Source organism: Loxodonta africana, chromosome 3 (genome assembly GCF_030014295.1).
Source record: "Loxodonta africana isolate mLoxAfr1 chromosome 3, mLoxAfr1.hap2, whole genome shotgun sequence".
NCBI lineage: Eukaryota > Metazoa > Chordata > Mammalia > Proboscidea > Elephantidae > Loxodonta > Loxodonta africana.
Genome location: NC_087344.1, coordinates 33036022 through 33060816, shown reverse-complemented (window position 1 = coordinate 33060816; position 24795 = coordinate 33036022). Strand labels below are relative to the sequence as shown.

Genomic DNA, 24795 nt, shown 5'->3' with positions numbered 1-24795 from the left:
AATTATTTCTACTGGGTACCCAACCCACACATGCCACAGATGAGTAAACTGAAGCCTAAATGGCCAGGGCATCACCAGGGCCCCACAGCAAGCAGTTCTGGGCCCTGCTGAGACCTCCATGTGCCCAGGGCTCCTCTCTATACTGTCCAGGTTTGCCTCAGGGGTCAGAGTTTCCTGAAGCCTGTCCAAGCAGGAGTGAAGCTGCAGAGGCTTCCGGAACATTCTGCCCCTCCCTGATCAAGCCCTCTTGCCTCCCCCGCCCCCATCTCCCACACAACCCTGACTTTCAGTAAGCGACAGCAGCTCAGGAAGCTGAGGGGCCCACACAGGAAGGAGCTGGGTGGGACTTTCCTCCTGCCACTGCCTGACTCCAGAGTCTACGAGGGTGAGGGTCGTCACCTGCCAGGTAAATGCCTCCCGCCTGGCTCTGGCAAGGCACTGGGGGTGGATGGTAGGGGCTGGGGATGGTAGTGGTGAAGGGTGTTGCAGAGACAAAGGGAGCCCTCTCCCCAGGCCTCCAGGGGCAACTCCCAGGCAGACATGTGCCGTTACTGCTGGGTGGTTGCCAGCAATTCTCGCCTCTCTGGGCAGCAGCTTTGCCCTGCATAACTTCAGGCCCCGAATTCCCAGTCTGTGGGCCCTGGATGAGTTGTCTCGAGTGTGATAGCCTCTAAGAGGCAGCTCCCAGCCCTGGACCTCCCAGACCCTGGGTCACAGTCAGAACAAGCAACGGGACTGTTGTCCCCTTTGTCCAGTTCTGATGGGTCCCGGGATGCCAGACTTTGAGTGGTAAAGTAGGGGTGTCTTCAGGGTCCTACCTCTACCTGTGACTTTTTCCTTTCAATCTTTAAAAAGTCACATTAATTTAAGATTTCTGTTTTTATCCTTTGGGGTCCCTGGGTGACACAAGTGGTTGAGCACTCCATTACTAGCCAAAATGTTGTTGATTCAAACCCACCCAGAGGCTCCTAGGAAGATAAAAACCAAACCCAGTGCCGTTCCGACTCATAGCAACCCTATCCTATAGGACAGAGTAGAACTGCCCCATAGAGTTTCCAAGGAGCACCTGGCTGATTTGAACTTCCGACCCTTTGGTTAGCAGCCGTAGCACTTAACCACTCTGCCACCAGGGTTTCCTCCTAGGAAGACAGGCCTAGCAATTTGCTTCTGAAAGGTCACAACCTTGAAGACTCTATGGAACAGTTCTACCCTGCACACATGGAGTTGCCGTGAGTTGGAACTGACTCAACAGCAATTAACAATAACAGCAATCACACTGATAATTATAAAAAGGAAGGTTTTTTTTGTGATGACTATTTTATGCACAGTTTTATTTAAGGCATTGCGTTTTCTACTTACAATACAGTGCTAATAAAGCAGTAGCCCTCGGAGTCAATTCTGACTCATAGTGACCACATAGGATAGAGTAGAAATGGCCCATAGGGTTTCTGACGCTGTAAATCATTACAGAAGCAGGCTGCCACGTCTTTCTCCTACGGAGTGGCTGGTGGGTTTGAACTGGCAACCTTTTGCTTAGCAGCCGAGTGCTTAACCACTGTGCCACCAGGGCCCCTGGTGCTAATAAAGTACAGTGCTTTCCTTTTTCCTCTGCACGTATTCCACATACAAGCATTGAGAATGCCCAGAAATTTAGCATAGCAGCTTCACTTTAAAACTGCCACTGAATTTGCTACAAATTTAGTTCCTTGAATTCCTTACTGTGGAACAGTGCTAAGATGCCTATGCTTAAAAGAAAAAAAAATGCTTAGGTGGGCTTTAATTTTATGCCATTGAAAGAGAGACGAAGAGGACATGCAGGGGGATTCCACTGACGCGAAGTGCAGACAGGGGCAGAACCCACTTCCTTGGTAGAATCAGGACAGTGGTCGCTGCTGTGGGGATGACAGGGGACTCTCAGGGTTTCTGGGGCTGTTCTGATTCCTGGTCTGGATGCTAGGGACGCCCCTTCTGTAAAGTTCTCCATTCTCAGGGTCTTCCCTGGCACGTTTAGCTGGCATTTGTCCAGGGCTTGCTGGGCACATCACCAAGGACAATAGGAGTTAATGCTATTAAACGGTTGACACTTTGGGCCAGGGCTGGGCTCAGCGAACCACCTCACCGGGGCTGGGGGCGTCAGCCCTATTTCACAGCCAAGGAAGCTGAGGCCCAGAGGGCGGGGTCACATGGGAGGGATATGGTGGTGGTGTTATTTGCCATCAAGTCGGCTCTGATTCCCGGCAGACCCACGTACAATAGAACAAAGCATTGCCCGGTCCTATGTCATCCCAGCGATCATTGGTTTGAATCCATTTTTGTGGCCATTGCGTCAGTTCATCTCATTGAGTTTTTCCCTTGTTTTCACTGACCCTCTACTTTACCAACCATGATGTCCTTTTCTATTGATCAGTCTTGCCTAATGATGCATCCAAAGTAAGCGAGTTGAATTCTCACTATTCTTGCTTCTAAGGAGCATTCTGGCTGTATTTCTACTAAGATTGCTTTGTTCTTCTGGGAGTCCATGGTATATTCAGTATTCTTTCCCAACACCACCAGAGAAAACCCTATGGGATGTGGTGGGGCGGAGATTTGAACCTGGAGTCTGGGGTCTTCACCTGCCCCCAGCACCGGGTGAATATTCTGGGTGTTAAAACCCCTGGGGTCTCGTTGGAGCCCTGGTGATACAGTGGTTAAACACTCGGCTGCTAACTGAAAAGTTGGCAGTTCAAACCCACCAGCTGCTCCATGGTAGAAAGGTGTGGCAATCTGCTTCCATAAAGATTACAGCCCGGGAAACCCTATAGGGCAGTTCTGTTTTGACCTATAGGGTTACTATCACTCAGAATCAACTTGATGGCAAAGGGTTTTGTTTTTCATTTTTGGGGTCTCGTTGTGGAAAGTAGATTTTTATGCAGATTCTCTTTGGAGCCTGATGCTGGTCAGTTCCAGTGAATCTTGTCCACCTTCCCCCCTTTTCTCACTGGGCTTGAAGCCCAGCCCCTCACCCTACCTAATGGGGACCCGAGCTTTGAGGCCTCCCCACCCCCCAGGCTGAGAAACCTGGAGGTTAGGAGGAGTTGGGGGCCTGGGGATGGAAGTGGTTTTCTCTTGTATTCACCCACAGTGGGCTTTTAGCCATGGGGGACTGAGGAGGGGAGAGAAGGAAGATGCTTGGAGGGTTAAATGGGGGGGTCGATAAATGGAACAGAGAATGAGACAAAGATGGTGAAGAGACAGAGAGACAGACACAGAAACTGTCATTGGCTGAGTCCACAGACTGGAACCTCCCCCAGCCCCAGCCCCCGGGGCAGGCATTATACTAGGCCCAGGAGCCTCTAGTTCCAGATGTGCTTGAGCCTCCCAGATCCACAGGGAGTAACAGCTGCCCCTGTCCCCAGATCTCCCCCCTACCCCATGCACACATACGTACACCAAGCCAGCAACTATCTGCTTCCTGTCTGGGCAGATCTGTATATTTATAATTGATTTTTCATGCCTGCCTGGGGCACAGGTTGGGCTGTGGGGAGTAGAAGCTGCAGGTGGATTGATGATGTCTGCCCCAGGCACCAACAAGTACGTTGGGGGCATGTTCATAGAAACCTGGGTGCAGAATGCCCTCTAGCCCCCAGTTCAGCCTTCATGTGGGGGTTATGGCCCCTTGCACACTCAGCTCCACCTCTCCCCTACACTTTGATTCTTTGTCTCCCTCCACCTCTTTCTGCCTCTTTCTTTCTATGTGTGTCTCTGTCACTCCCTCCCTCTCCAGCCACACCCCCACCTTGGCTCCACCCCTACCCCCACCCTGCAGCATTTCTGCTCACCTGCTTACCCTCATCTGCAAATAAACCCTGTCCTCTCTGCCCATGGATGGGTTGTGGTCTCCCGGCTGGCACTGAGGAGCTGCCTCTCCCTGTGCCCCAGGCAGGCTGCATTCATGGCACCTCCAAGCGAGGAGACACCCCTGATCTCTCAGCGCTCCTGCAGCCTCTCGTCCTCAGAGGCTGGTGCCCTGCATGTGCTACTCCCTCCTAGAGGTCCAGGCCCCCCTCAGCGACTCTCCTTCTCTTTTGGGGACCACTCGGCTGAGGAGTTGTGTGTGCGGGCTGCCAAGGCCAGCGGTAAGTGGGCTGTGCCAGAGGGAAGGCCAGGGATGTGGGGAGGGGGATGATGGGAAGCTGCAGGAGACAGCTTGGAGCTGGGGTTTTGAGGGATGAATAGGAGTTTGGTAAGGGAGCAGGAAGAGCCCTGGTGGCACAGTGGTTAAGTGTTTGCTTGCTAACTGAAAGATCAGCAGTTTGAACCCACCAGCAACTCCACAGGAGAAAGATATGGCAGTCTGCTTCTGTAAAGATTAACAGCCTTGGAAACCCTGTGGGGCGGCTCTACTCTGTCCTATAGGGTCACTATGAGTCAGAATCAACTTGACAGTAACAGGTTTGGTTTTATGGGAGGAGGATACACAGGGTGGGTATTCAAGGCAGAAGGAACGGGATGTGCAAAGCCTCAGAAGTGTGATGGCACAAGAAGTCAACAGCTGGTCATCCCTTGACCTGGGGAGAGGGACGGGGAGGCATGAAAAACAGGCTGAATGAGTGGCTTCTCTCCTGAGGGCAACGGGGAGCCCCAGAGTGTGTGTGAACCGGGGTGGGACATAGTGGGATTGGAAGAGTCCTGTGGGACTGCGTGGGGATGACCCTAGCAGCCATGCAGGGGGACAAATGGGGCAATTCAGAAAGGAGCTGACAGGGCTGTCCCTGCAGGAATCTTGCCCGTGTACCATTCTCTCTTTGCCCTGGCCACCGAGGACCTCTCCTGCTGGTTCCCCCCAAGTCACGTGTTCTCTGTGGAGGATGCAGGCACCCAAGTCTTGGTCTACAGGCTTCGGTAGGAAATGCACCCCCTTCTCCCCCAGGTGTGGACTAAAATGAAACACAGGCCAGAAGGCTTTTGCAGGGGGCTTAGGAGACGAGAGTTTAAAACAACAGCAATCCTACAAATTTATTATCTCCCTGTACTTCCTGGTGCCTCCAGGGTGGGCATGATCATTCAGCCTACTTCACAGATGAGGAAACTGAGGCCAGAGAGGGTGGGTCGCTTGCCTAAGGTCCCAAAGTTAATGGCACAGCCTAGGCTCCAGAAGGCCTCCATAATCCCGACTATACTCCCACCCATGCTGAGGCCAGGACACCCTCCCCTACTCCAGGCCTCTCCCTCTGTCTGCAGCTTTTACTTCCCCAACTGGTTTGGGCTGGAAAAATGCCACCGCTTTGGGCTACGCAAGGACTTGGCCAGTGCCATCCTTGACCTGCCAGTCCTGGAGCACCTCTTCGCACAGGTGAGGGTCTGTGGCGGTTAGGCCCAGGGTTGGGATCATCAGGGCAACATTGAGGCTCGCAGTTGGGTGGCCTTGGCTGACCCTCCCCATGACAACCTAGGGTTGGGGGCTCAGCCCTGGGTCGGAGGTCAGCAAGGCCACATAGGCTCGCGGTTGGGTGGCCTCTGCTGAACCTTCCTGTGAAGCCCAGGGTTGGGGCTCAGCCCAGAGTTGAGGCTCAGCCCAGGGTTGGGGATCAACCCAGGGCTGGGGGTGAGCCCTGGGCTGGAAGAAAGCCCTGGGTTGAGGGGTCAACAGAGCAACGCCAGGGCTCACGGTTGGATGGTCTCTTCCCCTTGGTAACCTAGGATTTGGGGTCAGCCCAGTGTTTGGGGTCAGCCCAGGGTTTGGGATAGCCCTGGGGTGGGGGTCAGTCCTGAGTTAGGATCAGCAGGGCCACACCAGAGTTCGTACTTGGGTGGTCTCAACTGACCCTTTTTGTGGCAACCGAGGGTTGGGAATCAGCCCTGGGTTGGGGGTCAGTAGGCCAACATCAGAGCTCATGGTTGTGTGGCCTCAGCTGACCCTCTCAGTGGCAGCTTAGGGTTGGGGGTCGGCAGGGCCACACCAGGAGTCCTGGTTGAGCAGCCTCAGCTGACCTTCCCTGTGGTCGGCATCCAGCATCGCAGCGACTTGGTGAGTGGGCACCTCCCTGTGGGGCTCAGCCTCAAGGAGCAAGGCGAGTGCCTCAGCTTGGCTGTGCTAGACCTGACGCGAATGGCCAAGGAGCAGGCCCACCGGCCAGAAAAGCTGCTGAAGAAAGTCAGGTGAGGGCCCAGACAGATGTGAGTACCACTCTGGGCTTCTCCAATGGCCCCTATGTGGCTCCTCACCGGCAAGACTGCAGGTGTGTCTGTGTAGTTCACGGAGGCATGGGCTGGACTGAGGCCTTGCTTCCTACAGTTTAAAGCCCTATGTGTGCTTCTGTCCATCCCAGTGGCCACTGCCCCCACGCATATCTCTGTGTTGCTTTGGGTCTCTGTGTTCCCCCACTGAGCCTCGCCAACGGGGGCCCCTCAGCTACAAGGCCTGTGTTTACGAGCGTACCCTCCATCCCTGAGGGGATGACCCACACACACACCGAGGCCTTCTCCCCGGCGCAGCTACAAGACCTGCCTGCCACCTGGCCTGCGCGATCTGATCCAAGGCCTGAGCTTCGTGACGCGGAAGCGCATCCGGAGGACGGTACTTCTCGCCCTGCGCCGTGTGGCTGCCTGTCAAGCCGACCGGCAATCGCTCATGGCCAAGTACATCATGGACCTGCAGCGGCTGGACCCAGCCAGGGCCACCGAGACCTTCCGCGTCGGCCTCCCAGGGGCCTCCGGTGGCCAGGGCCAGGACCCGAAGGGGCTGCTCAGTGTGGCTGGAGACAGCGGCATCGCCTGGAGCCCTGGAGACCACGAGGTGGGGCGCGGCGCGGGGCGGGACTAACGGAGGGGCTCAGTAAAAGAGAGGGTGGGACCGAGTGGGGAGGAAACGAAAAGGGGCGGGGCTGAGAGGGAGGGGACTGATTGAATGGGCAGGGCTCAGGTAGGGAGGGCCAAGAAGGAGGAGGGGCCTGGATGAGTGGGCGGGGCAGAGTGAGGGGTGGGGCTAAGCGAGAGGGTGAGGTTGAAAAACTGAAAGGGCTGAGAGCCCAGAGACAGACGGAGAGGAGCTTTGGGTGGGCGGGGCTGGGGGCGGGCAAGAGAGGTGGGTGCTAAGAAGGGGCGAGGCTCCTGGCTGGGTTAATAACCAGTTGCAGTCTAGTCCATTCCGACTCATAGCGACCCTATAGGACAGAGTAGAACTGCCTTATAGAATTTCCAAGCAGCCCTGGCGGATGCGAACTGCCGACCCTTTGGTTAGCAGAGTAGCTCTTAACCACGATGCCACCAGGGTTTCCTGGCTGGGTTAATAGGGGGTAGGTTGGAGCAGTGGTTAAGAGTTGGGCTGCTATCCAAAAGGCTGGCAGTTCAAATCTACCAGCTGCTCCTTGGAAACCCTACGAGCCAGTTCTATTCTGTCTATAGGGTCACTATGAGTCGAAATCGACGCGACGGCAACACGTTTGCGTTTTTTTGATTTTTGGGGTGCAACCAAGCATGGGAGGGGCTCAGGGAGCCTCAGAGGGGGCGGGGCTAAGAGGGGCGGGGCTTAGAAAGGAGATGGCTTCTGGAAAAAACGGGCTTGGATGGGTGGGGTTGGGAGAGGTGGCCGTAACTTGGGATAGGGCAGGGGCTCAGGGGGTCGTCTCTCAGGGGTCTATGGGATTCAGAGGTGGGCGCAGGATCTGAGGAGTGGGACTTGTGAGGAGGTGGAGTTTAGAGGGGAAAGGGACTCAGGGAGAGGACAGGCAGAGAGAAGGACCTGGGGGCTTGGCAGGGGTAGGATTGAGAGAGAGGTGGGGAGTGAGCGGGGCCGGCTGGGAGGGATAACGGAATGAGAGGATCAGGGCCACGGGATAGGACTTATGGAAGGCGCGCGACGGAAAGAGGCGGGGCTGAGAGGGGTAAGGCTCCAGGGCGGGGTGGGGTTCAGGTTTTCAAGAGAGATCGGGGGCTCAGCTCTCTCCCTCCCTTGCTAGGCCCTCCAGCCCTTCTGCGACTTTCCGGAAATTGTAGACATCAGCATCAAGCAGGCCCTGCGCGTGGGCCCGGCGGGGGAGCACCGTCTAGTCACCATCACCAGGACGGACAACCAGATCCTGGTGGGTGCGGGACCCCCACCCCTCCTGCCTTCTCCTGGAGTCGAGGCCGCGGGACCGACCCCCTCTAGCCACGGCGGGCCCTAATGCGGTTCCCGCGCAGGAGGCCGAGTTCCCGGGGCTGCCCGAGGCGCTGTCGTTTGTGGCGCTCGTTGACGGCTACTTCCGGCTGACCACCGACTCCCGACACTTCTTCTGCAAGGAGGTGGCGCCCCCGCGGCTGCTGGAGGAGGCAGCCGAGCAGTGCCACGGCCCCATCACGTAAGGGCCCGGCCCCTCTCCGCTGCTGGATCCATCTGGATCCTGGTCCCTGCCACCACGAGCCACTCCCCTTCTCAGCGCCTTTGTCCTCGCCTCCCGGGCTCGTCCCAGGAGCCCTGGACAAGAAGCTAGGCTCTTGGAACCGTGCCTGGTGCATAGTTGGCGCTCCGTGAGGCTGAGGTCACTCATTCCCTGACCCAGCGCTGCTCCGCTGCCTGACCCCTGGGTGCCAGAGCCATTTCTGGGACAGACAGGGCACCTGGCTTCAGCTGCCTCAAGTTTTTCAATCCCCAGGCGGAGGCCGTGATTTTTGTCTCCTTTTATGGACGGGGGAGGGGGGGAGGTCGTTAGCTGGGGAGGGTTCAGGGCCCCAGAGTGATCTGAATTTGAACCCAGGTCTGGCTTCCTTTCTCTGTCTCTGTCTCTTATCCTTGATCCCCCCCTTCTACTTCCCACCCACCTGTCCCCACAGACTGGATTTTGCCACTGACAAGCTCAAGATGGGGGGCTCCCTCCCTGGCTCCTATATTCTCCGCCGCAGCCCCCAAGACTTTGACAGCTTCCTCCTCACCGTCTGCGTCCAGGTTTGTCCCTCTGGTCTCCCTTGCCTACCCTGTGAGGTTGCTTGGCTCAGAGTGGGGCCCACCCTCTAGGGGCCAGGATGGCACAGAGGGCTTCCTGGAGTGGGTGACCTTTGAGTTGAGACCTGAAAGATGGGTCCGTAATTGCCTGGTGAAGAAGGGGAGGGAACAGCATTCTCAGTGGAGGCAACAGAACACACAAAAGCCTGGAGACTGGAACGAGCTTATGATGCTTGGGGAAGAAGGGGAGGGTGATGGCCATTCTCACTCAGGGACCACTCCCTTCTGCAGACACCCCTCGGTCCCGATTACAAGGGCTGCCTCATCCGGCGAGACCCCACTGGAACCTTCTCCCTGGCTGGCCTTGGCCGGTCCCACAGCAGCCTTCGAGAGCTCGTGGCAGCCTGTAGGGATGGTGGGCTGAATGTAGACGGGGTTGCGCTGAACCTTACCTCCTGCTGCCCTCCCAGACCCAAAGGTGAGCCCATTCCCTTCCCAGAGCTGAGAGGTTTGGGGCCCTGACTTCCTTTGTCACAGCTGTGTGGCAAGTGACAGAAACTGCAGGTCAAGGGAGTTTAGGAAAAAAAAGTGATTTATTGGGATACGAGATTGAGGGCTTCCTTCAGTCACAGTTGGATCCAGGCGCAGCTGGTCTTAGTGATGTTAATAGAGTTTAGTCTCTCTCCATCTCTTGCCTCTTCTTCTGGGTGAATTTCACACTCGAACTCCTTGGATAGGACAACTCCAAGATGTGAGTTCTCCAAAGTATACCACAAATGAGTCCCAGTTGTCACAGAGTCATCTGCTTACTGTTGCCCCCGTGGGGCTCCTTTCCTCCCTGTCTCACTTCCCCAGACCCCACCAGGGTTTCTAGGGTCATCTTCCAAATAAACCATGTACCCCTGGGTCCTCAGCTCAGAGTCAACTTCTGGGAGGAACTCCTAAATTACTATAGGCAGTAGCCTTTGGGGATCTTTCACCTCTGACCTCTGGTCCTTCCCACCCCCTGCTTCCATAGAAAAGTCCAACCTGATTGTGGTCCGAGGAGGCTGCAGCCAGCCCACGTCATCCTCCATTCAACCCCAATTCCAATGCCAGCTGAGCCAGATGACATTTCACAAGATCCCCTCTGACAGCCTGGAGTGGGTAAGGGATCCTGGGAAGTAGGGGTGGGGGGCATGACCTCATAGTCTGGGGCCTCAAGTTCAGTTGCGTCACTAGGGTTGGTGTCACCCAGTGCAGGGTTGGTGTCACCCAGTGCGGTAACTCATAGTGTCACCCCGCCCCCATAGCACATTAGAAGGTTCAAAAAGTAAATTAGCATAGAGTTTTAGCCTTGTAGGTATATTGTAAGCTGGGCTTACAAAAAATGTTTTTGTTGTTATAACTCACTACTGGGGTATTTTTATAAATAATAATAAATTTCTGTGGAAACACTGCACAAAAATTTTACAGACAGTCATTTTGGTGTCACTCCTTCTGACAGTGTCACCCAGGGTGGTCTGCACCCCCTGCATCCCCCCTGGTGACACCTCTGGTCCTGAGACCCAGGTCTACATTTATCACTGCTGTGTGGCCTCAGGCACATTATGTAACCTCTCTGTGCCTCAATTTCTCCATCTGTAAAATCAGACCAGTGCCTATGCCTTGTTCAGGCCAGAAGCTGGGGGCTGGGAACCTGTGGGAACCCTCTCAGAGGCCCCTCCTGCACTCCCCTCTCCCTCCAGCATGAGAATCTGGGCCATGGGTCCTTCACCAAGATTTACCGGGGTCATCGCCACGAGACTGTGGATGGGGAGGTCTGGGAGACTGAGGTGCTGCTCAAGGTGATGGATGCCAAGCATAAGAACTGCATGGAGGTGAGGAGGATGGAAGGGGGGCCTTTGGGGCCACAGTCGGGGGCTTAGAGAAGCTTAAAAACACAGGCACTTAAAACAACAAAGTATAGCCAGGGCATCTCCAAATCATGCAATATGGAAGAATCGTGGAATTTAGAAGCACACAGAAAGTGCACCAGGGAGAGGGAACAGCCAGTGCAAAGGCTCTGGGGCAGGAATAAGCCTGACAAGTTTAAGGAACAGCAAGGAGGCCCAGTAGGCTGGAGAGGAGCTAGGGAGGGATATGAGGGGGGAGATGTGGGTGGAGACATCTGCAGAGTCTGGACCCTGAATCTCCCACTTCTGTGTGAGAGACTCAAGGTAGACTATTGGGGTGTCCTAGAGTAATGATGCATGTTCTATTTAAAATAACATCAAGAGAGATTTATTGAAAGGAAAGACAGCTGGAGCTGGGGAGGCACTGTGTCTCACAAAGTAAAATTCAGCATGGCCTACTGTGCTGGAGTCTCATAGTCCTATTTATACAGGAAACCCCGGGAACTTTAAGGGGCAGTATTCTGATTGGTGCTTAGTGAGGTAAGGTGGTTGAGAGTGTGAAATCCGGAAGTGGGGATATCATCTTCTGTGATTTCTTCAAAGATTTCATGTGCGTTTAGTTGATAGGCTGGCTACTATGTGGTTTCTCCGGGAACATACTGACAATAGTCTTTTTTTTTTTTAACTTGGTTACAAAGACAAATATTTCCTTAGATACCTTAATTCGGTTACAGAGACAAATAGTTTAAAGAATCAAAAAGTATAAATCTTGCTAAGATAATCGCAAGATCAGCGAGCCCTGATGGTTAAGACCTTTGGAGTCTTAGAAATAGGGCATGTTCATCAATCTTCTATTGTTTTCTGAAAGAATAAGTTTCAAGTGTTTCAGTGGGCCTGATTACCTAAACACAATACAGTTATGTGAAACAAGCTGCTTCTAAAGGTTAGCTACAGTTTAAGGCATAACCATAAGCTTAAAATATTTGTATACGTATATATATGATGACAAAGAGTAGAGAAGTCTTCAAAATGGAGGTTAAGTTCAGGCCCAAAAGCACCCATCTTTTAATTATGTCAGATGCCGTAAAGAGTTTAACTGGAGGGTGCTAAGACAAAAGCAGAAGTCACAAAATGGAGTTGGGCCACAACCTGAATTGACCATCTTAGATATACCAGACTACTCAATTTTAAAAGCCCCTACACAGGGGGAAGGAGCCCTGGTGGTACAGTGGTTAGGAGCTCGGCTGCTAACCAGAAGGCTGGCAGTTCAAATTCGCCAGCTGCTTCTTGGAAACCCTATAAGGCAGTTCTACTTTGTCCTATAGGTCGCTGAATCAGAATCGTCTTGACAGCAACGGGTTATGCAGGGGGAACTTCCATCCCTCAACAGAAGGTCATGAGAAAGGGCGTTGGGAGCACAAATAATAGGCCCCAGGGGCCAAAGGAAGCTGTGGCCAGGTTCTGTCCTGAGGCAGGTTTGTAGGCAGCCAAGTTTGGGATACTGGGGTGGAGGAGCCCATGTGTCTTCTCTCTCTCTGCTCCCCACAGTCATTTCTGGAAGCAGCAAGCTTGATGAGCCAGGTGTCATATCAGCATCTCGTGTTGCTTCACGGTGTTTGCATGGCTGGAGACAGTGAGAGACCGCCCTACCCCGCCTCCCGGCCCCACCCAAGCCCAGGGCTGCTCCTCGCCACCACTCCCCACTGAACCCATACAGGCAGCTCCACCAATACATTAAGCCTGCCCTGGATGGAGCCTGTGGCCACCAGTGAATGTCACTCATTCCTCCTCGGGCAGTGGCTCCAGCTCCCACTAATACCCATCCCCAGAGGTGTCTCAGGTCAGACAGACCTGAATTCCAATCTTGCCTTTGCTATGCATCCATTCTCCAAGCCTCGGTTTCTTCATCAGTTTGGTTCAGGTGCTATTTAGTGAGAGCCCAGGATATGGCAGGAAATGGGGACAAGACAAACGGGGCCGGGGGTGGGGGGAGAGGGGTTAGCGTGGAATGTGACAGACTGGGGGTGTGTGATAAATGATCAGTGCGTAATGAGGGCAGCTTGGGGAATTGCCAGATGTCAGATGAAGCCACTGACTCATCATCAAGTTTGGCACAGCTTCTGTGTGTGCCTGGTAGGCGGTCAGGACAGCGTGGGGGCTAGACTACAGAGGACCAAACAGGATGCTGGAAGTCTAGGGAGGATGCTGGGGCATGGTCTGAGTGGTACCAGGTGAGCTTTGAAGGATGTGTAGGAGTTGGTTAGACGGTAGTGGGGTTCTAAGGTGGGAAGGCAAGGATAAGTAGGATTTAGGAAGGAGGGTGTTCTAGGCATAGGGTCCAGCCCATGAAAGGGGCTGGAATTGAGGTAGAAAGAGAGCTCGGCACCTTGCAGGCATTTCAGGCAGATATTTTAGAGAGGTGGAAGGCAGAAGGGGGATAGGGATTAAGATGGAAATGCTGGTGGGAAGAATCAGAGCTGAAGTTCAAGAGACCCCTGAGCTTGGGGTGGTGACAGAGTATGCTGAACCCAAGCCCAGTCCAGCCTTCCACCCCCACCCTCCCTGCCACCGCCAGGCATCATGGTGCAAGAATTTGTGCTTCTGGGGGCACTAGACACATACCTGCGAAAGCGTGGCCACCTGGTACCAGCCAGCTGGAAGCTGCAAGTGGTCAAGCAGCTGGCCTATGCACTCAACTACCTGGTGAGTGTCCACTCACAGAGAAGCCTTCCTCTGGGTGGAGGGGACATTAGGGGTGGGCTCTGAAGTATAGATAGGAGTTTCCTGAGGATGCCAGGGGAAGGCATTTTAGGCTGAGGCAAGCATGTGTACAGGCTGAAAGGTGTGGGAGCACAAGAAGCTGGTCATCTGTGGAGCCTAAATTTGGGGGGAGTAGTAGAGGGGATATTGGAGCTGGGGCCTTCAAGACTGAGTAGGAGATCACCAAGTGGAGAAAGGAAGGAGTGCATGTCAGGCTGAGAGAACAGCCTGGGCAAATGCCTGCAGGCTAGAAGATGTGTTTCATGTCCTGGGACCCATCAGGCAGTTCATTTGACAGGAGACCAGGGCAGGGGGTATTGAAGAGGGGGAAGCTTATGGAAAGAGTAGGCAGGGTTTGAATCTGAAAGGCCTTAAATGCCAGGCTGAAGAACTTTGACTTTGTCCTGAAGACAATGGGGAGCCACAGGGGGATGTTTGAGAAAGGAAGGGACACAATCAGTCCAGCATAGGGGCTGGACTACAGGGGGCCAGACAGGTTGCTGGGAGTCTAGGGAGGATGCTGGAGCATGGTCTGAGCAGTACCAGGTGGGCTTTGAAGTATGTATAGGAGTTTGCCAGGCAGAATATTCATTCATCAAACCCTCCTTGGCACTCTCTTATGTCCAATCCACATAGGAGGACAAAGGCCTCCCCCATGGCAATGTCTCAGCACGGAAGGTGCTACTCGCTCGGGAGGGGGCTGAAGGAAGCCCGCCCTTCATCAAGCTGAGTGACCCTGGGGTCAGCCCCACAGTGCTAAGTCTGGAGAGTAAGTGCCAGGGGCAGCGGTGGGCAGAGCCTGGTGGGGTGAGGAGGTGGAGCCCTGACCACCCCCTCCACTCTCAGTGCTCACTGACAGGATCCCCTGGGTGGCCCCCGAGTGTCTCCAGGAGGCCCGGATGCTCGGCTTGGAGGCAGACAAGTGGGGCTTTGGTGCCACAGTCTGGGAGGTGTTCAGCGGGGTCCCCATGCCCATCAGCGCCCTGGATCCTGCCAAGGTCAGAGTCCCCCACCTGGCATTGGCCTAGAGAGCCCCCATTTGACAGAAGGGTAAACTGAGGTCCTGCTTGGGCAGGTTGGGTGGGTCTGGCACCAGGTATGATCAGCCTCATCTCCTGCCCCCAGAAACTCCAGTTCTATGAGGACCAACAGCAGCTGCCAGCCCCGAAGTGGATGGAGCTGGCCCTGCTGATCCAGCAGTGCATGGCCTATGAGCCCAAACACAGGCCCTCCTTCCGCGCCGTCATCCGAGACCTCAACAGCCTAATCACTTCAGGTGCCTCAACAACCTAATCACTTCAGGGGCCCACAGGGTGCGCAGGGCCAGCAAGGGCACCTATCAGCCCATGCTTAGTCGTGTGACCATGACTTACCACAGTGGAGGCTGGCAAATGGAGTGTCTTTGTTCTTCTCTAGCTCTATAGGCATAGACAGTTGTACAGGTTGTACACTGCACAAGCAGGTTGCACAAAGTTGCCCTTTGGCTTGCAGTGGCACAGAGAGGGTGAGTGTGCAGATGGAAGTCACACAGCAGGCCAGGTCAGGAGCCCTGTCTGGGGCAGGATGTGCTGCTCACCCCCTACCCATGCCCCCAGATTACGAGCTCCTCTCAGACCCCACACCTGGTGCCCTGGCGCCCCGCGACGGACTGTGGAATGGTGTCCAGCTGTACGCCTGCCAGGACCCCACGATCTTCGAGGAGAGACATCTCAAGTACATCTCGCAGCTGGGCAAGGTGACGGGGCAGGGATGGGTGGGCGGGGCTATCCCAGGGTGGCAGGACCTCTAGGGTGATTGGGGCAGGGCCCCAGGCATGCGGACACCAGCTGTGCATTCTCTCAGGGCAACTTTGGCAGTGTTGAGCTGTGCCGCTACGACCCACTGGGCGACAACACAGGCGCCCTGGTGGCCGTGAAGCAGCTGCAGCACAGCGGGCCAGACCAGCAGAGGGACTTCCAGAGGGAAATCCAGATCCTTAAAGCACTTCATAGTGACTTCATCGTCAAGTACCGCGGTGTCAGCTATGGCCCCGGTGAGCCACGTCCCAGATGGGCAAACTGAGACTGGGTGGTGCCCTTCAAATCGCTCATCCTCAATGGACTGGGAACTCCATCAGGGATGCCAGTTGGAATCCCTCCTCCACCCCTTACTAGCTTGGGCAGACTATTTAACTGCTTTGAGCCTCAGTTTCCCCACCTGAAAAATGGATCATCATGAAGTTTAAGTGAATCAATGCATGTGTTGAAGGTGCTCAAGAGATATTAGCCATAAATATCATTGTCGCCATCCGCATTTAACAGACAGCAACACTGAGGCCAGGAGGGTACCCAGGTCCCAATGTGAAAGGGAGTATGAAGGGGCAGGAGACAGGGATGGGCCCCGAGGTGACCCTGTTCCACCCCAGGCCGCCAGAGCCTACGCCTGGTCATGGAGTACCTGCCCAGTGGCTGCCTGCGCGACTACCTGCAGAGGTACCGCGCCCGCCTCGACGCCGGCCGCCTGCTCCTGTATGCCTCCCAGATTTGCAAGGTGTGGTGAGGTGGTGGGGCGCCCAGAACCTGCGGGGGATCAGCCCGCTCGGCCTGAGTAGGGGTCTGCGTGACATGTGGTTAAGGCTGAGGGTGGAAGTTTGAGGTTCAGGTCGTGTTTGGGTGTTCCACCTGGAATTAGAGCTTGGGATCAGGACGGGAAGTTGACGGGTCAGGGCTGGGTGAGGGTTGGGGTCGGATCCCAAGTCAGGCTTGGGTCACCGCCGGCTCATCCTGGGGTGCGCCCCACCTGTCCCCCACCCCGGCGTCCTCAGGGCATGGAGTACCTAGGGTCCCGCCGCTGCGTGCACCGCGACCTGGCCGCCCGAAATATCCTAGTGGAGAGCGAAGCCCATGTCAAGATCGCTGACTTCGGCCTCGCCAAGCTGCTGCCGCTGGACAAGGACTATTACGTGGTCCGCGAGCCAGGCCAGAGCCCTATCTTCTGGTGGGGACCCTACCCGACAGTGGTCAGCCTCTGGGCTGCCGGGGTCTCACCACTCCTCCCTAAGCCCCACCCCCAGCCCTGACTCCCCCCTGCCCACCTGTCCCAACCACCGCCACGGCCCTGCCCATCACAGCTACAGTCATGTCCCCGCCTCCTTATCCCTACAGCCCTGGAGCCAATCTTTTCCTCCCACAGCCTTGGCCCCGCCTCCTTCCGAAGCCCCCACCCCCAGCCCTGTTTTCGCCCCGCCCTACTCCTCCCCCCCAGCCCTGGCCCCGCCCCTCCTACACATCCCTCTGGCCCCGCCCTTCAGCTGTGTCCAGGCCCCCTCATTACTCCAGCTCTGGCCCGCCACCTACCCCCTACCCGGTCCTGGCTCCGCCAATCCAGCGGCCTCGCCTCCACAACCCTGGGCCTGCCCGCTCCTCTCCCACAGGATTGGAGAATCTTCCCATCCCACAGCCAAGGAAACTGAGACCCCCCCCCCGCCCCCGGACCGGGACTGACCTCACTGACCAGCTCTCCCAGTCCAAGGCTGCCCCGTTCCTATTCTCTGCCCTGCCTTGCACGCTAAACCTCTCTGTTCCCTCAGGTATGCCCCGGAGTCCCTCTCGGACAATGTCTTCTCCCGCCAATCTGACGTCTGGAGCTTCGGGGTAGTCCTGTACGAGCTCTTCACCTACTGCGACCGGAGCTGCAGCCCTTCCGCCGTGAGTGGCTCTTGGCTGCCAGCCTCCTCTCCCGACCCCTCCTGCTAATCGATCCTGCCTGTTTCTAGCTTCCCTTTGCTCAGGGTCACTCGCGTCCCAGCATCGTAGGCCCCAATTAGGAGGAACCCCTGCACCATGGCTGAGCTCCCCGCAGCAACCACGAGCAGCCCCCTCCGCCTCCATCACAGAGGAGCCCTCCCCCATAGCGAGTGCTCCTCCTCCCTCCAGGAGTTCCTTCGGATGATGGGGTGTGAGCGAGAGGCCCCCGTCCTCTGCTGCCTCCTGGAGCTGCTAGCGGAAGGCCAAAGGCTGCCGGCGCCCACCGGCTGCCCAGCCGAGGTGAGCACCGCGGGGCCCGCCTCAGTTTCCGAGATTGGCTCAGGGATCTCCCACAAGCAAGCTGGCCCCTTGGGCTTCTGTCTCTTGGATGTGAGGCAGAAGGAGATTCTAGCCTCCACTTTGCTGCTGGTTCACTGTACAAGTCTCACTTTCAGAGTCTCAGTTTACCCATCTCCAAAATGGAAATAATAACACCTTATTGGTGCAGAAGGGTCAGAGCAGCTAATGTCTATTGTCAAGTGCTCAGCTCTAAGTCAGCACACAGTTGGTGTTCAATAAATGGTGGTGACCAATGGTGTACACTCACAACTTGGATGGAAGTGTCTGACATGTGGTGGTTGTTGTTGCAACCCTATGCACAACAGAACGAAACACTGCCTCGTCCTGTGCCATTCTCACAATTGTTGCTATGCTTGAGCGCATTGTTGCAGCCACCGTGTAGTCTGTCTCGTTGAAAGTCTTCCTCTTTTTTGATGACCCTCTACTTTACTAAGCATGATGTCCCTTTCTAGGGACTGATCCCTCCTGATAACATATCTAAAGCACGTAAGACCCAGTCTCACCATCCTTGCTTCTAATGAGCATTCTGGTTGTACTTCTTCTGAGACAGATTTGTTTGTTCCTTTTTCTTTTGGCAGTCCATGGTATATTCAATATTCTTCACCAACGTCACAATTCATGTTGGTCATTCATAAATGAATCCATCAAATCTACAAATATTTATTGAGTAGCAACTGTGTACCAGACTCTGCTGGGTGCCGGGGTCCCAGTAGGGGCCGGAACAGATACTATCCCATCCTCCTTGTAACCAGCAAACACAGGGCCTCAAAAGAACTTTCCAGTGACAATAAATGTCTTGAAGGGGATGAACAGGGGGAGGTGACAGACGGTGATGGGAGGGACTTCTCAGAGGGGGTAACACCTGAGGTGGGGCCTGAAGGAGAAGGAGAAGAGAGGTAGAAGAGGTCATTCTCAGTGGCGGGACAGCAGGTGCAAAGGCCCTGGGGTAGGAATACATTTGATGTGTTTAAGTAACAGTGAGACAGAGGCAAGTATGGCCGCAGTGTTACCAGTGAGAAGGGGATGGAGGGACATGATGTTGGGAGGGCAGCAGAGGAGGTTGGGATTTTGTTCCAAGAGCCGTAGGGAGCCATAGGAGAGTTTAGAACAGGGGAAGGATGGAGTCTCATTTATGTTTTAAAACTGCAGATGGGACTCACCTTCTTACTGCTTGGATGTGACCCCTTTGCCTTCCCTTCCAGGTTCACGAGCTCATGAAACTGTGCTGGGCCCCCAGCCCAAAGGACCGGCCATCCTTCAGCACCCTGGGCCCCCAGCTGGACTCGCTGTGGAGTGCAAGCAGGGGGTAGTGACCAGGGGCATGAGATCTCGGCTTCCTGGCTTGTACCAAGGGCGAACCCCACGCCCTGTTCTTTTTAGATCTCCTATACACACATCTCTGGGGTCCAGTCTACACTGCCTGGCTTTGTGACTTAGGGCAGGGAGCAACCCTCTCTGAACCTTAAAGGCTTCATGAATGGCCCTTGCTTCACAGAGACCCCCATAGAGCAAATGACACTGCATTTTGGAGATGCCCCCACACTGAGGAGCAACGGGGGCCTTACGACCTTTGGAACTTGTAAAGATTCAAGACAGATCGTTGGCGGGGCCTCCCAAGCCCACTCAGCACAGAAGCGATGATCCAAATTTAAGCCCCTCCTGTCTTCCAGTCCCCAACAACCTGCCTCTAAGTTTCCGGTCTCATTTCTAATGGGGATATTAAAGCAGCTTTAAACACGTGACTCCAGGCTTCTGCTCCCCCATCTCCTATTTGGGGCAGGAAGCCAAGAAAAGCACCTTACTTAGTTGGGAATTTGCTTTTTCAGGGGCCCGTATGTCTGTCTGGGTCGGTGTAAGGGGGCAAGGAGGCTGGGGCCCAAGTGTGTTGCTGACTGCACCTGAGGGACCCGGGCTTCTGTCCCCCCGCCACCACCCCATGCAGCCCTTTTTGTCTTGACCCTCAGGGCCACAGGGACACCTGGTGAGAGCATTTCAGGCAGCTAAGGGAGAGAAGGGCATTTCCAGCAGAGGAAACTGCATGTCAAGAGTGAGCACTGAGAGTACAGAGGTTAAGCACTCAGGCGATAGAGCCCACTGTTCTGCCACTCATACGTTGTGCAACTGTAGGAAAGTTGCTTCTCCTCTCTGGGCCTCATTTCCACCTCCTGAAAAATGGGAGAACAACATGCTGCCTGCCCGCCCCTCCCCCCCCAGCTGTGCAGAACCTACCACCTGAGGCTTTTGAGGTGTTTTGTGCAGGACCAGGTTAAGTCTCCACTGCTCCTCCTCACCTGCCTGCAAGGCCTTTCTGTGACTTTGGTCTACCCAGAAAACTCTTATTCATTCTTCAAAACCCCAGTGATCACCTCCATGCAGTCTTCCTTGGTCTCTTAAACTCCTCCAGCCCAGCCCTGATACTAGCTCTTTGTCTATGTCCAGCTCTTTCTCCTTCAGCCTGCAGGCTCCCTGAGGGCAGGGTGGGCACAGAGGGGGTGCTGGGAGTGTTCGTTGAATGAATAAAGGAGTTCAGTGGAAAAGATGATTTGTTGTCCCTGGAGGGCGTGTGAGCTGGGGAAGGTCATGGTTAGGGTTTCAGGTTTAGAGCCTCCTCAGGGGCTGCCACGGGGTCAGGCCTCTGGGCAGACTGGTGAAGAAGCCTCCTGGGGATAGCTGGGCAAGGCATGGCTGGGACCCTGAGGACAGACCCTCCCCTTCCAGTCCCAGCTGCTGGCCTTGGCTCAGTCCTGGGGGAGCTGATTAAAAGCCCTTGGTGGGTGGAGGGAACAGGCTGCTCTCGGGGGTCAGAGGGCAAGGTCTGGGGAGGGGTGAGGTTGTGGGGAGGGGACCAACGTCAGCAGGGACTGGGCCAGGCCCCCCTCAGCCGTGTCCACCCCAGGACTGCCAGCAGCTGGAGAGTGACAAGGATGGGGAGAAAGACAGAGACTTAAAGAGCAAAGATAGAGAGAGAAGAGGGATGGGAGACAGAAAGATAAGAGAAAGAGAGACCCAAAGACAGAGATTTAGAGAGAGAAAGAAATTGAGAGAAACAGAGATATGGAAAGAGAGAGCAGTGGAAGTAGGGAGGGAGACAGAAAAACTGAGAGATGGAGAGGGAGAGAGAGAAACAGAGACCCAGAAAGAAAGAGATGGAGAGACGAGACAGAGAGAGAGAAATGGGGAAGGATGGAGCCATAGAGAGAGACTGAGGCAGAGATGTCTGTGGAAAGGCCAACTGATTTGGTGGAAGGGTCCCCTGCCTCGGGTTGACTCGCCTCTTGTCTCCCAGCCTCAGTTTCTCTCTTTGGTAAAACATGGTCATAAGCTCCCCTGGGCCCAGGGCTGGTGCCAAGCAGATGCTGAGCTAACCGTGGACTTTATTATGGACCCCACCCCACCCCCCAAACCACAGAAGCCCCTAGTTTTGGGGAGGCAGAGCTGCCAGGACCACCCTGCCAGAGGTCAGGGCTGAGGGCCTCAGGGGAACAGGCTCTGCCTCAGATCTCCATGACCTTGGGCACACCTGGGGCCCCCTGTCTGAGCCTCAGTTTCCTTATCTGTAAAATCATAGGGACCACCAGGTTCTGAACTTCACTGGCCCGTGAACTCCAGAATCATTATTTCTGGGTTTGTCTATTTCACTTCTTCAAAACGCTTAGGAAAGACTCCTCACCCACTGCCTGCAGGGGAGGTACGGCCAAGGTCCCGGCCTGGAACAAGGGATGCTTCATCTGACCTCACTCTTGACCTTTTGGAATGCTCTGTCCCTCCTCCAAGGCCCCCAGCTGCAGTGTCCAGGCGCCTATAACAAGGGTGTAGCTGCCCGGGCGCTCCAGCCGCCATGGACCCCCGCCCGCTAACCTGGACGCTGGTGCTACTGGGCCCGGTGCTGGCGCCCGCGCTGCGCCCTGAGCCTGACCCCGAGGCGTCTCCGGAGAAGCTGTGTGGCGCCCACTTCGTGCGCGCGCTGGTGCGAGTATGCGGGGGCCCGCGCTGGTCCCCTGAGGCCAGGTGGCCTGTGGCCCGTAGCAACGGTGAGTAGGGGGCGCTCGGGGACGGGGCACCAGGCGCAAGCGCTCACACAGGGTCCTGGTCCCTGGAAAATGAATCGGATGTAGTGGGCTCCAGAGAGGCTCCAGCCCAGGCGGTGATCACAGTAAGAGGCAAGGCAGGGTCGCGTTCAGTGGGACTCTGTCTTTATTTAAAATGCTCATATTTGGATTTTCGTGGATGGTATGGATTGTATCCTCCCCCCAAAATATGCGTTGTAAATTCTAACCCCTATAAACCCTGGTGGTGTAGTGGTTAAGAGCTATGGTTGCTAACCAAAAGGCTGGCAGTTCCAATCCACCAGGAGCTCCTTGGAAACTCTATGGGGCAGTTCTACTATCAGCCCAAATGGGTTATAAACCATTGCCACCGAGTTGATTCTGGTTCATAGTGACCTTATAGAATAGAGTAGAGCTTTCTAAGACTGTAACAATCTTTATGGAAGCAGACTGCCACATCCTTCTCCCATGTAGCTGCTGGTGGGTTGGAACCCCCAGCCTTTTGGTTATCAGCAGAACACTTAACCACTGTGCCACCAGGGCTCCCCAGCCCCTATACCTGTGGTATAATCCTATTTGGGAATGGGTTATCTTTGTTATGTGAATGAGACATATTAGTGTAGGGTGTGTCTTAGGCCAAACGCTTTTAAGATACCAAGTGAGCAGGTTAGGCATAGAAGCAAGCAGAGATGGGGACAGACATTGTGCCATGTGAAGATCAACAAGGAGCCAAGGGATAGAAGCTGGAAAGAGACAAGGACCTTCCCCCCAAGCAGAGAGAGAGCCTTCCCCTAGAGCCAGTGCCCTGAATTTGGACTTCCAGCCCCCTGTGAGAAAATAAATTTCTGTGCATTTAATCCACCCACTTGTGGTATTTCTGTGATAGCTGCACTAGATAACTAAGACAGTGGATTTTGCATTCTGATGGTTTTTGAAAATATTGCATTAAAATAGTACTTATCTTTAAGGCACACCCTTAATTTTTACTCCGGCTTCACTTGCTTCCCCCTCCTCCTAGCCCTGGTGCTCGGTGTACGCAACAGGTTTGTACGCATGCTGTGACACACGTGTGTCCGTGTGTGTCTGTGTGACACCAGGCACCAGGCAAGTGGGTCTTCAGAGGGGCATGTGAGGGTAGGGGGGTCAGGAGGGAGCTGTGACGTGTGTACTTAGAAGAGTATATGTCACATGTCACTCCTGCTGTGTCCTGCACTGTGGGGCGTCTGTGGGTCTGTCTCTGATGGGGTCTGGGTGCCTCAGACCTGCTGCGGGGCACTCCCACTGCCTGCAGCTCCAGGACCCTCAATCCCCTCAGGTCTTGGGGTGTGAGGGTGTATACAGCTGGGGCCGTGCTTCGGTGATGGGGGCATTGAAAGGATGCCTGGAATGAAATAGGCATTTAATACATGCTTGCTGCTTATATTTGTGTGCGTGGTGGGTGTGTTTGGTGAATCACCTGGCAGGATGGGAGCGTGCAGGTGTGTCCACGCAATGGAGGAGATCCTCTGGGATTCCCCCCACGCACACTGAATCCTCTCTGTCCTCAGGTGAGCTGCTGAATTGGCTGGAAGGACAACATCTCTCCCACGGACTGGTGGCCAACAAGGACCTCGAGCTCGTGCCCGGCCCACAGCCCCTGCACCCGGTCTCTCGCCATCACCACCGGCGCCGCAGGGCCGCTGCCAACAACCCTGCCCAACGTTGCTGCCTGAGCGGCTGCACCCACCAAAACCTGCTGACCCTCTGCCCCCACTGACCCCTCCTCAGGCATGGCCCCGGGGAAGCCCGAGGCCCAGAGAGGTCTGGCAAACTCCTGAGGCCACATAGCACTCACCATAAAGCCTCACATCTTGGGGGACATTATTATCTCTGGGGATGGGGCGCTCCTCATCTGTCCTCTGTGGAGCCAACTGGGGGAAAAAACCCATACCCCAATCTGGCGTGGAGGGTCCCTGGTTCTACAAAGGTGTCATAACAACAAGGGCCAAATATCCTCACCCCAGATTCTACCCTCTTTGCATTGGGTCTCCCCCTTTTGCTCTTTCTCCAGTGGTAAATAAATAAACTTCTTGCAGACTCCAAAATAGCTTCTTGCATGTTCTCCAAAAAAGGGACAAGGCTGGACAAGATCTGGCAACACTTACAGGAGCTTGATAACAAGGGTCATCCCAATACAAAATGGGGAAGCTGAGGCTCAGGGAGGCTAGTCACTTGCCCATGGTCAGGCAGGGAGGGAATGGCTGAGCACAAGCTTTGAACCCAGGTCTTTAGTGAGGTTCACAGGAGGTCGAGAATGGTAGAAACAACATGCAGATGTTTGAATGACAATCACAGAGACATGTATGGAATCGGCTCTGACCATTATTTCCACTGTCTCCTCCCTTCAACCTGAGATGGGAAACAGGAATCCAAGATAGGTCCAGTGTCCCCCTTCCCCGGCAGAGTAGTGTTCCCCCAGCCTTTTCACACCTTTCATCAAGCTGGCAGTGAGAATCAGTCTTGGGCATATGGGCTGAAGGCACTGGGGAGCCACGGAGAGTGTGTGAGCAGGGTTGGGATGAGGTTTGATCTTCCTATTAGCAACCCCTGCAGCCCCCGCCTCACCCAGGCCCTGTTTTGACAGATGTATTTTCCACTGGAGTCCCTGGATGGTGCAAACGGTTCACACGCTCAGCTGCTAACCAAAAGGTTAGACATTCAAGTCCACCCAGAGGTGCCTCAGAAGAAAACCAAAAAAAACCAAACCCACTGCCGTCGAGTCAATTCCGACTCATAGCGACCCTAAAAGACAGAGTAGAACTGCCCAAGGAGCACCTGGTGGATTAGAACTGCCAACCTCTTGGTTAACAGCTGTAGCACTTAACCACTACACCACCAGGGTTTCCCCTCAGAAGAAAGGCCTGCCAATTTGCTTCCCAAAAAATCAGCCATTGAAAACCCTATGGAGGCATTAGAGGCGGAGCCAAGATGGCAGAATAGACAGACGCTTCCGTGGAGCCCTCTTCACAACAAAGACCCGAAAAAACAAGTGAAACAGTATATTTGTGACAAGCTGGGAGCCCTGAGTATCAAAGGCAAGCTTAGACAATGAACTGCGGGGTAGGGGAAGAAAGAGACCTTTCATAAGTGGA

General features: G+C 54.9%; 2 protein-coding genes across 4 annotated transcripts; both read left to right on the top strand.

The window, feature by feature from the left end:
• Positions 1 to 273: 273 nt before the first annotated feature.
• JAK3 (Janus kinase 3) lies at positions 274 to 20138 on the top strand. Of its 3 annotated transcripts, none has more exons than XM_064280956.1 (24): positions 274 to 406; positions 3919 to 4115; positions 4758 to 4881; positions 5221 to 5332; positions 5993 to 6138; positions 6475 to 6775; positions 7938 to 8060; positions 8161 to 8318; positions 8791 to 8902; positions 9191 to 9377; positions 9918 to 10045; positions 10627 to 10758; positions 12322 to 12406; positions 13349 to 13476; positions 14170 to 14302; positions 14380 to 14531; positions 14659 to 14809; positions 15129 to 15268; positions 15376 to 15565; positions 15938 to 16062; positions 16337 to 16509; positions 17102 to 17219; positions 17448 to 17558; positions 18821 to 20138. In XM_064280956.1, the coding sequence occupies exons 2-24, from the start codon at positions 3932 to 3934 to the stop codon at positions 18926 to 18928; spliced, it is 3321 nt and encodes a 1106-aa protein (XP_064137026.1). In that variant the 5' UTR covers positions 274 to 406; positions 3919 to 3931; the 3' UTR covers positions 18929 to 20138. The 3 variants fall into 3 exon arrangements, with proteins under 3 accessions (XP_064137026.1, XP_064137028.1, XP_064137027.1); XM_064280957.1 differs by having other exon boundaries at positions 280 to 406; positions 3923 to 4115; XM_064280958.1 differs by lacking the exons at positions 17448 to 17558; positions 18821 to 20138 and adding an exon at positions 17303 to 17418.
• A 391-nt stretch (positions 20139 to 20529) lies between these two features.
• INSL3 (insulin like 3) lies at positions 20530 to 24795 on the top strand. Its single transcript, XM_003413024.3, has 2 exons — positions 20530 to 21649; positions 23212 to 24795. The coding sequence occupies exons 1-2, from the start codon at positions 21457 to 21459 to the stop codon at positions 23418 to 23420; spliced, it is 402 nt and encodes a 133-aa protein (XP_003413072.1). The 5' UTR covers positions 20530 to 21456; the 3' UTR covers positions 23421 to 24795.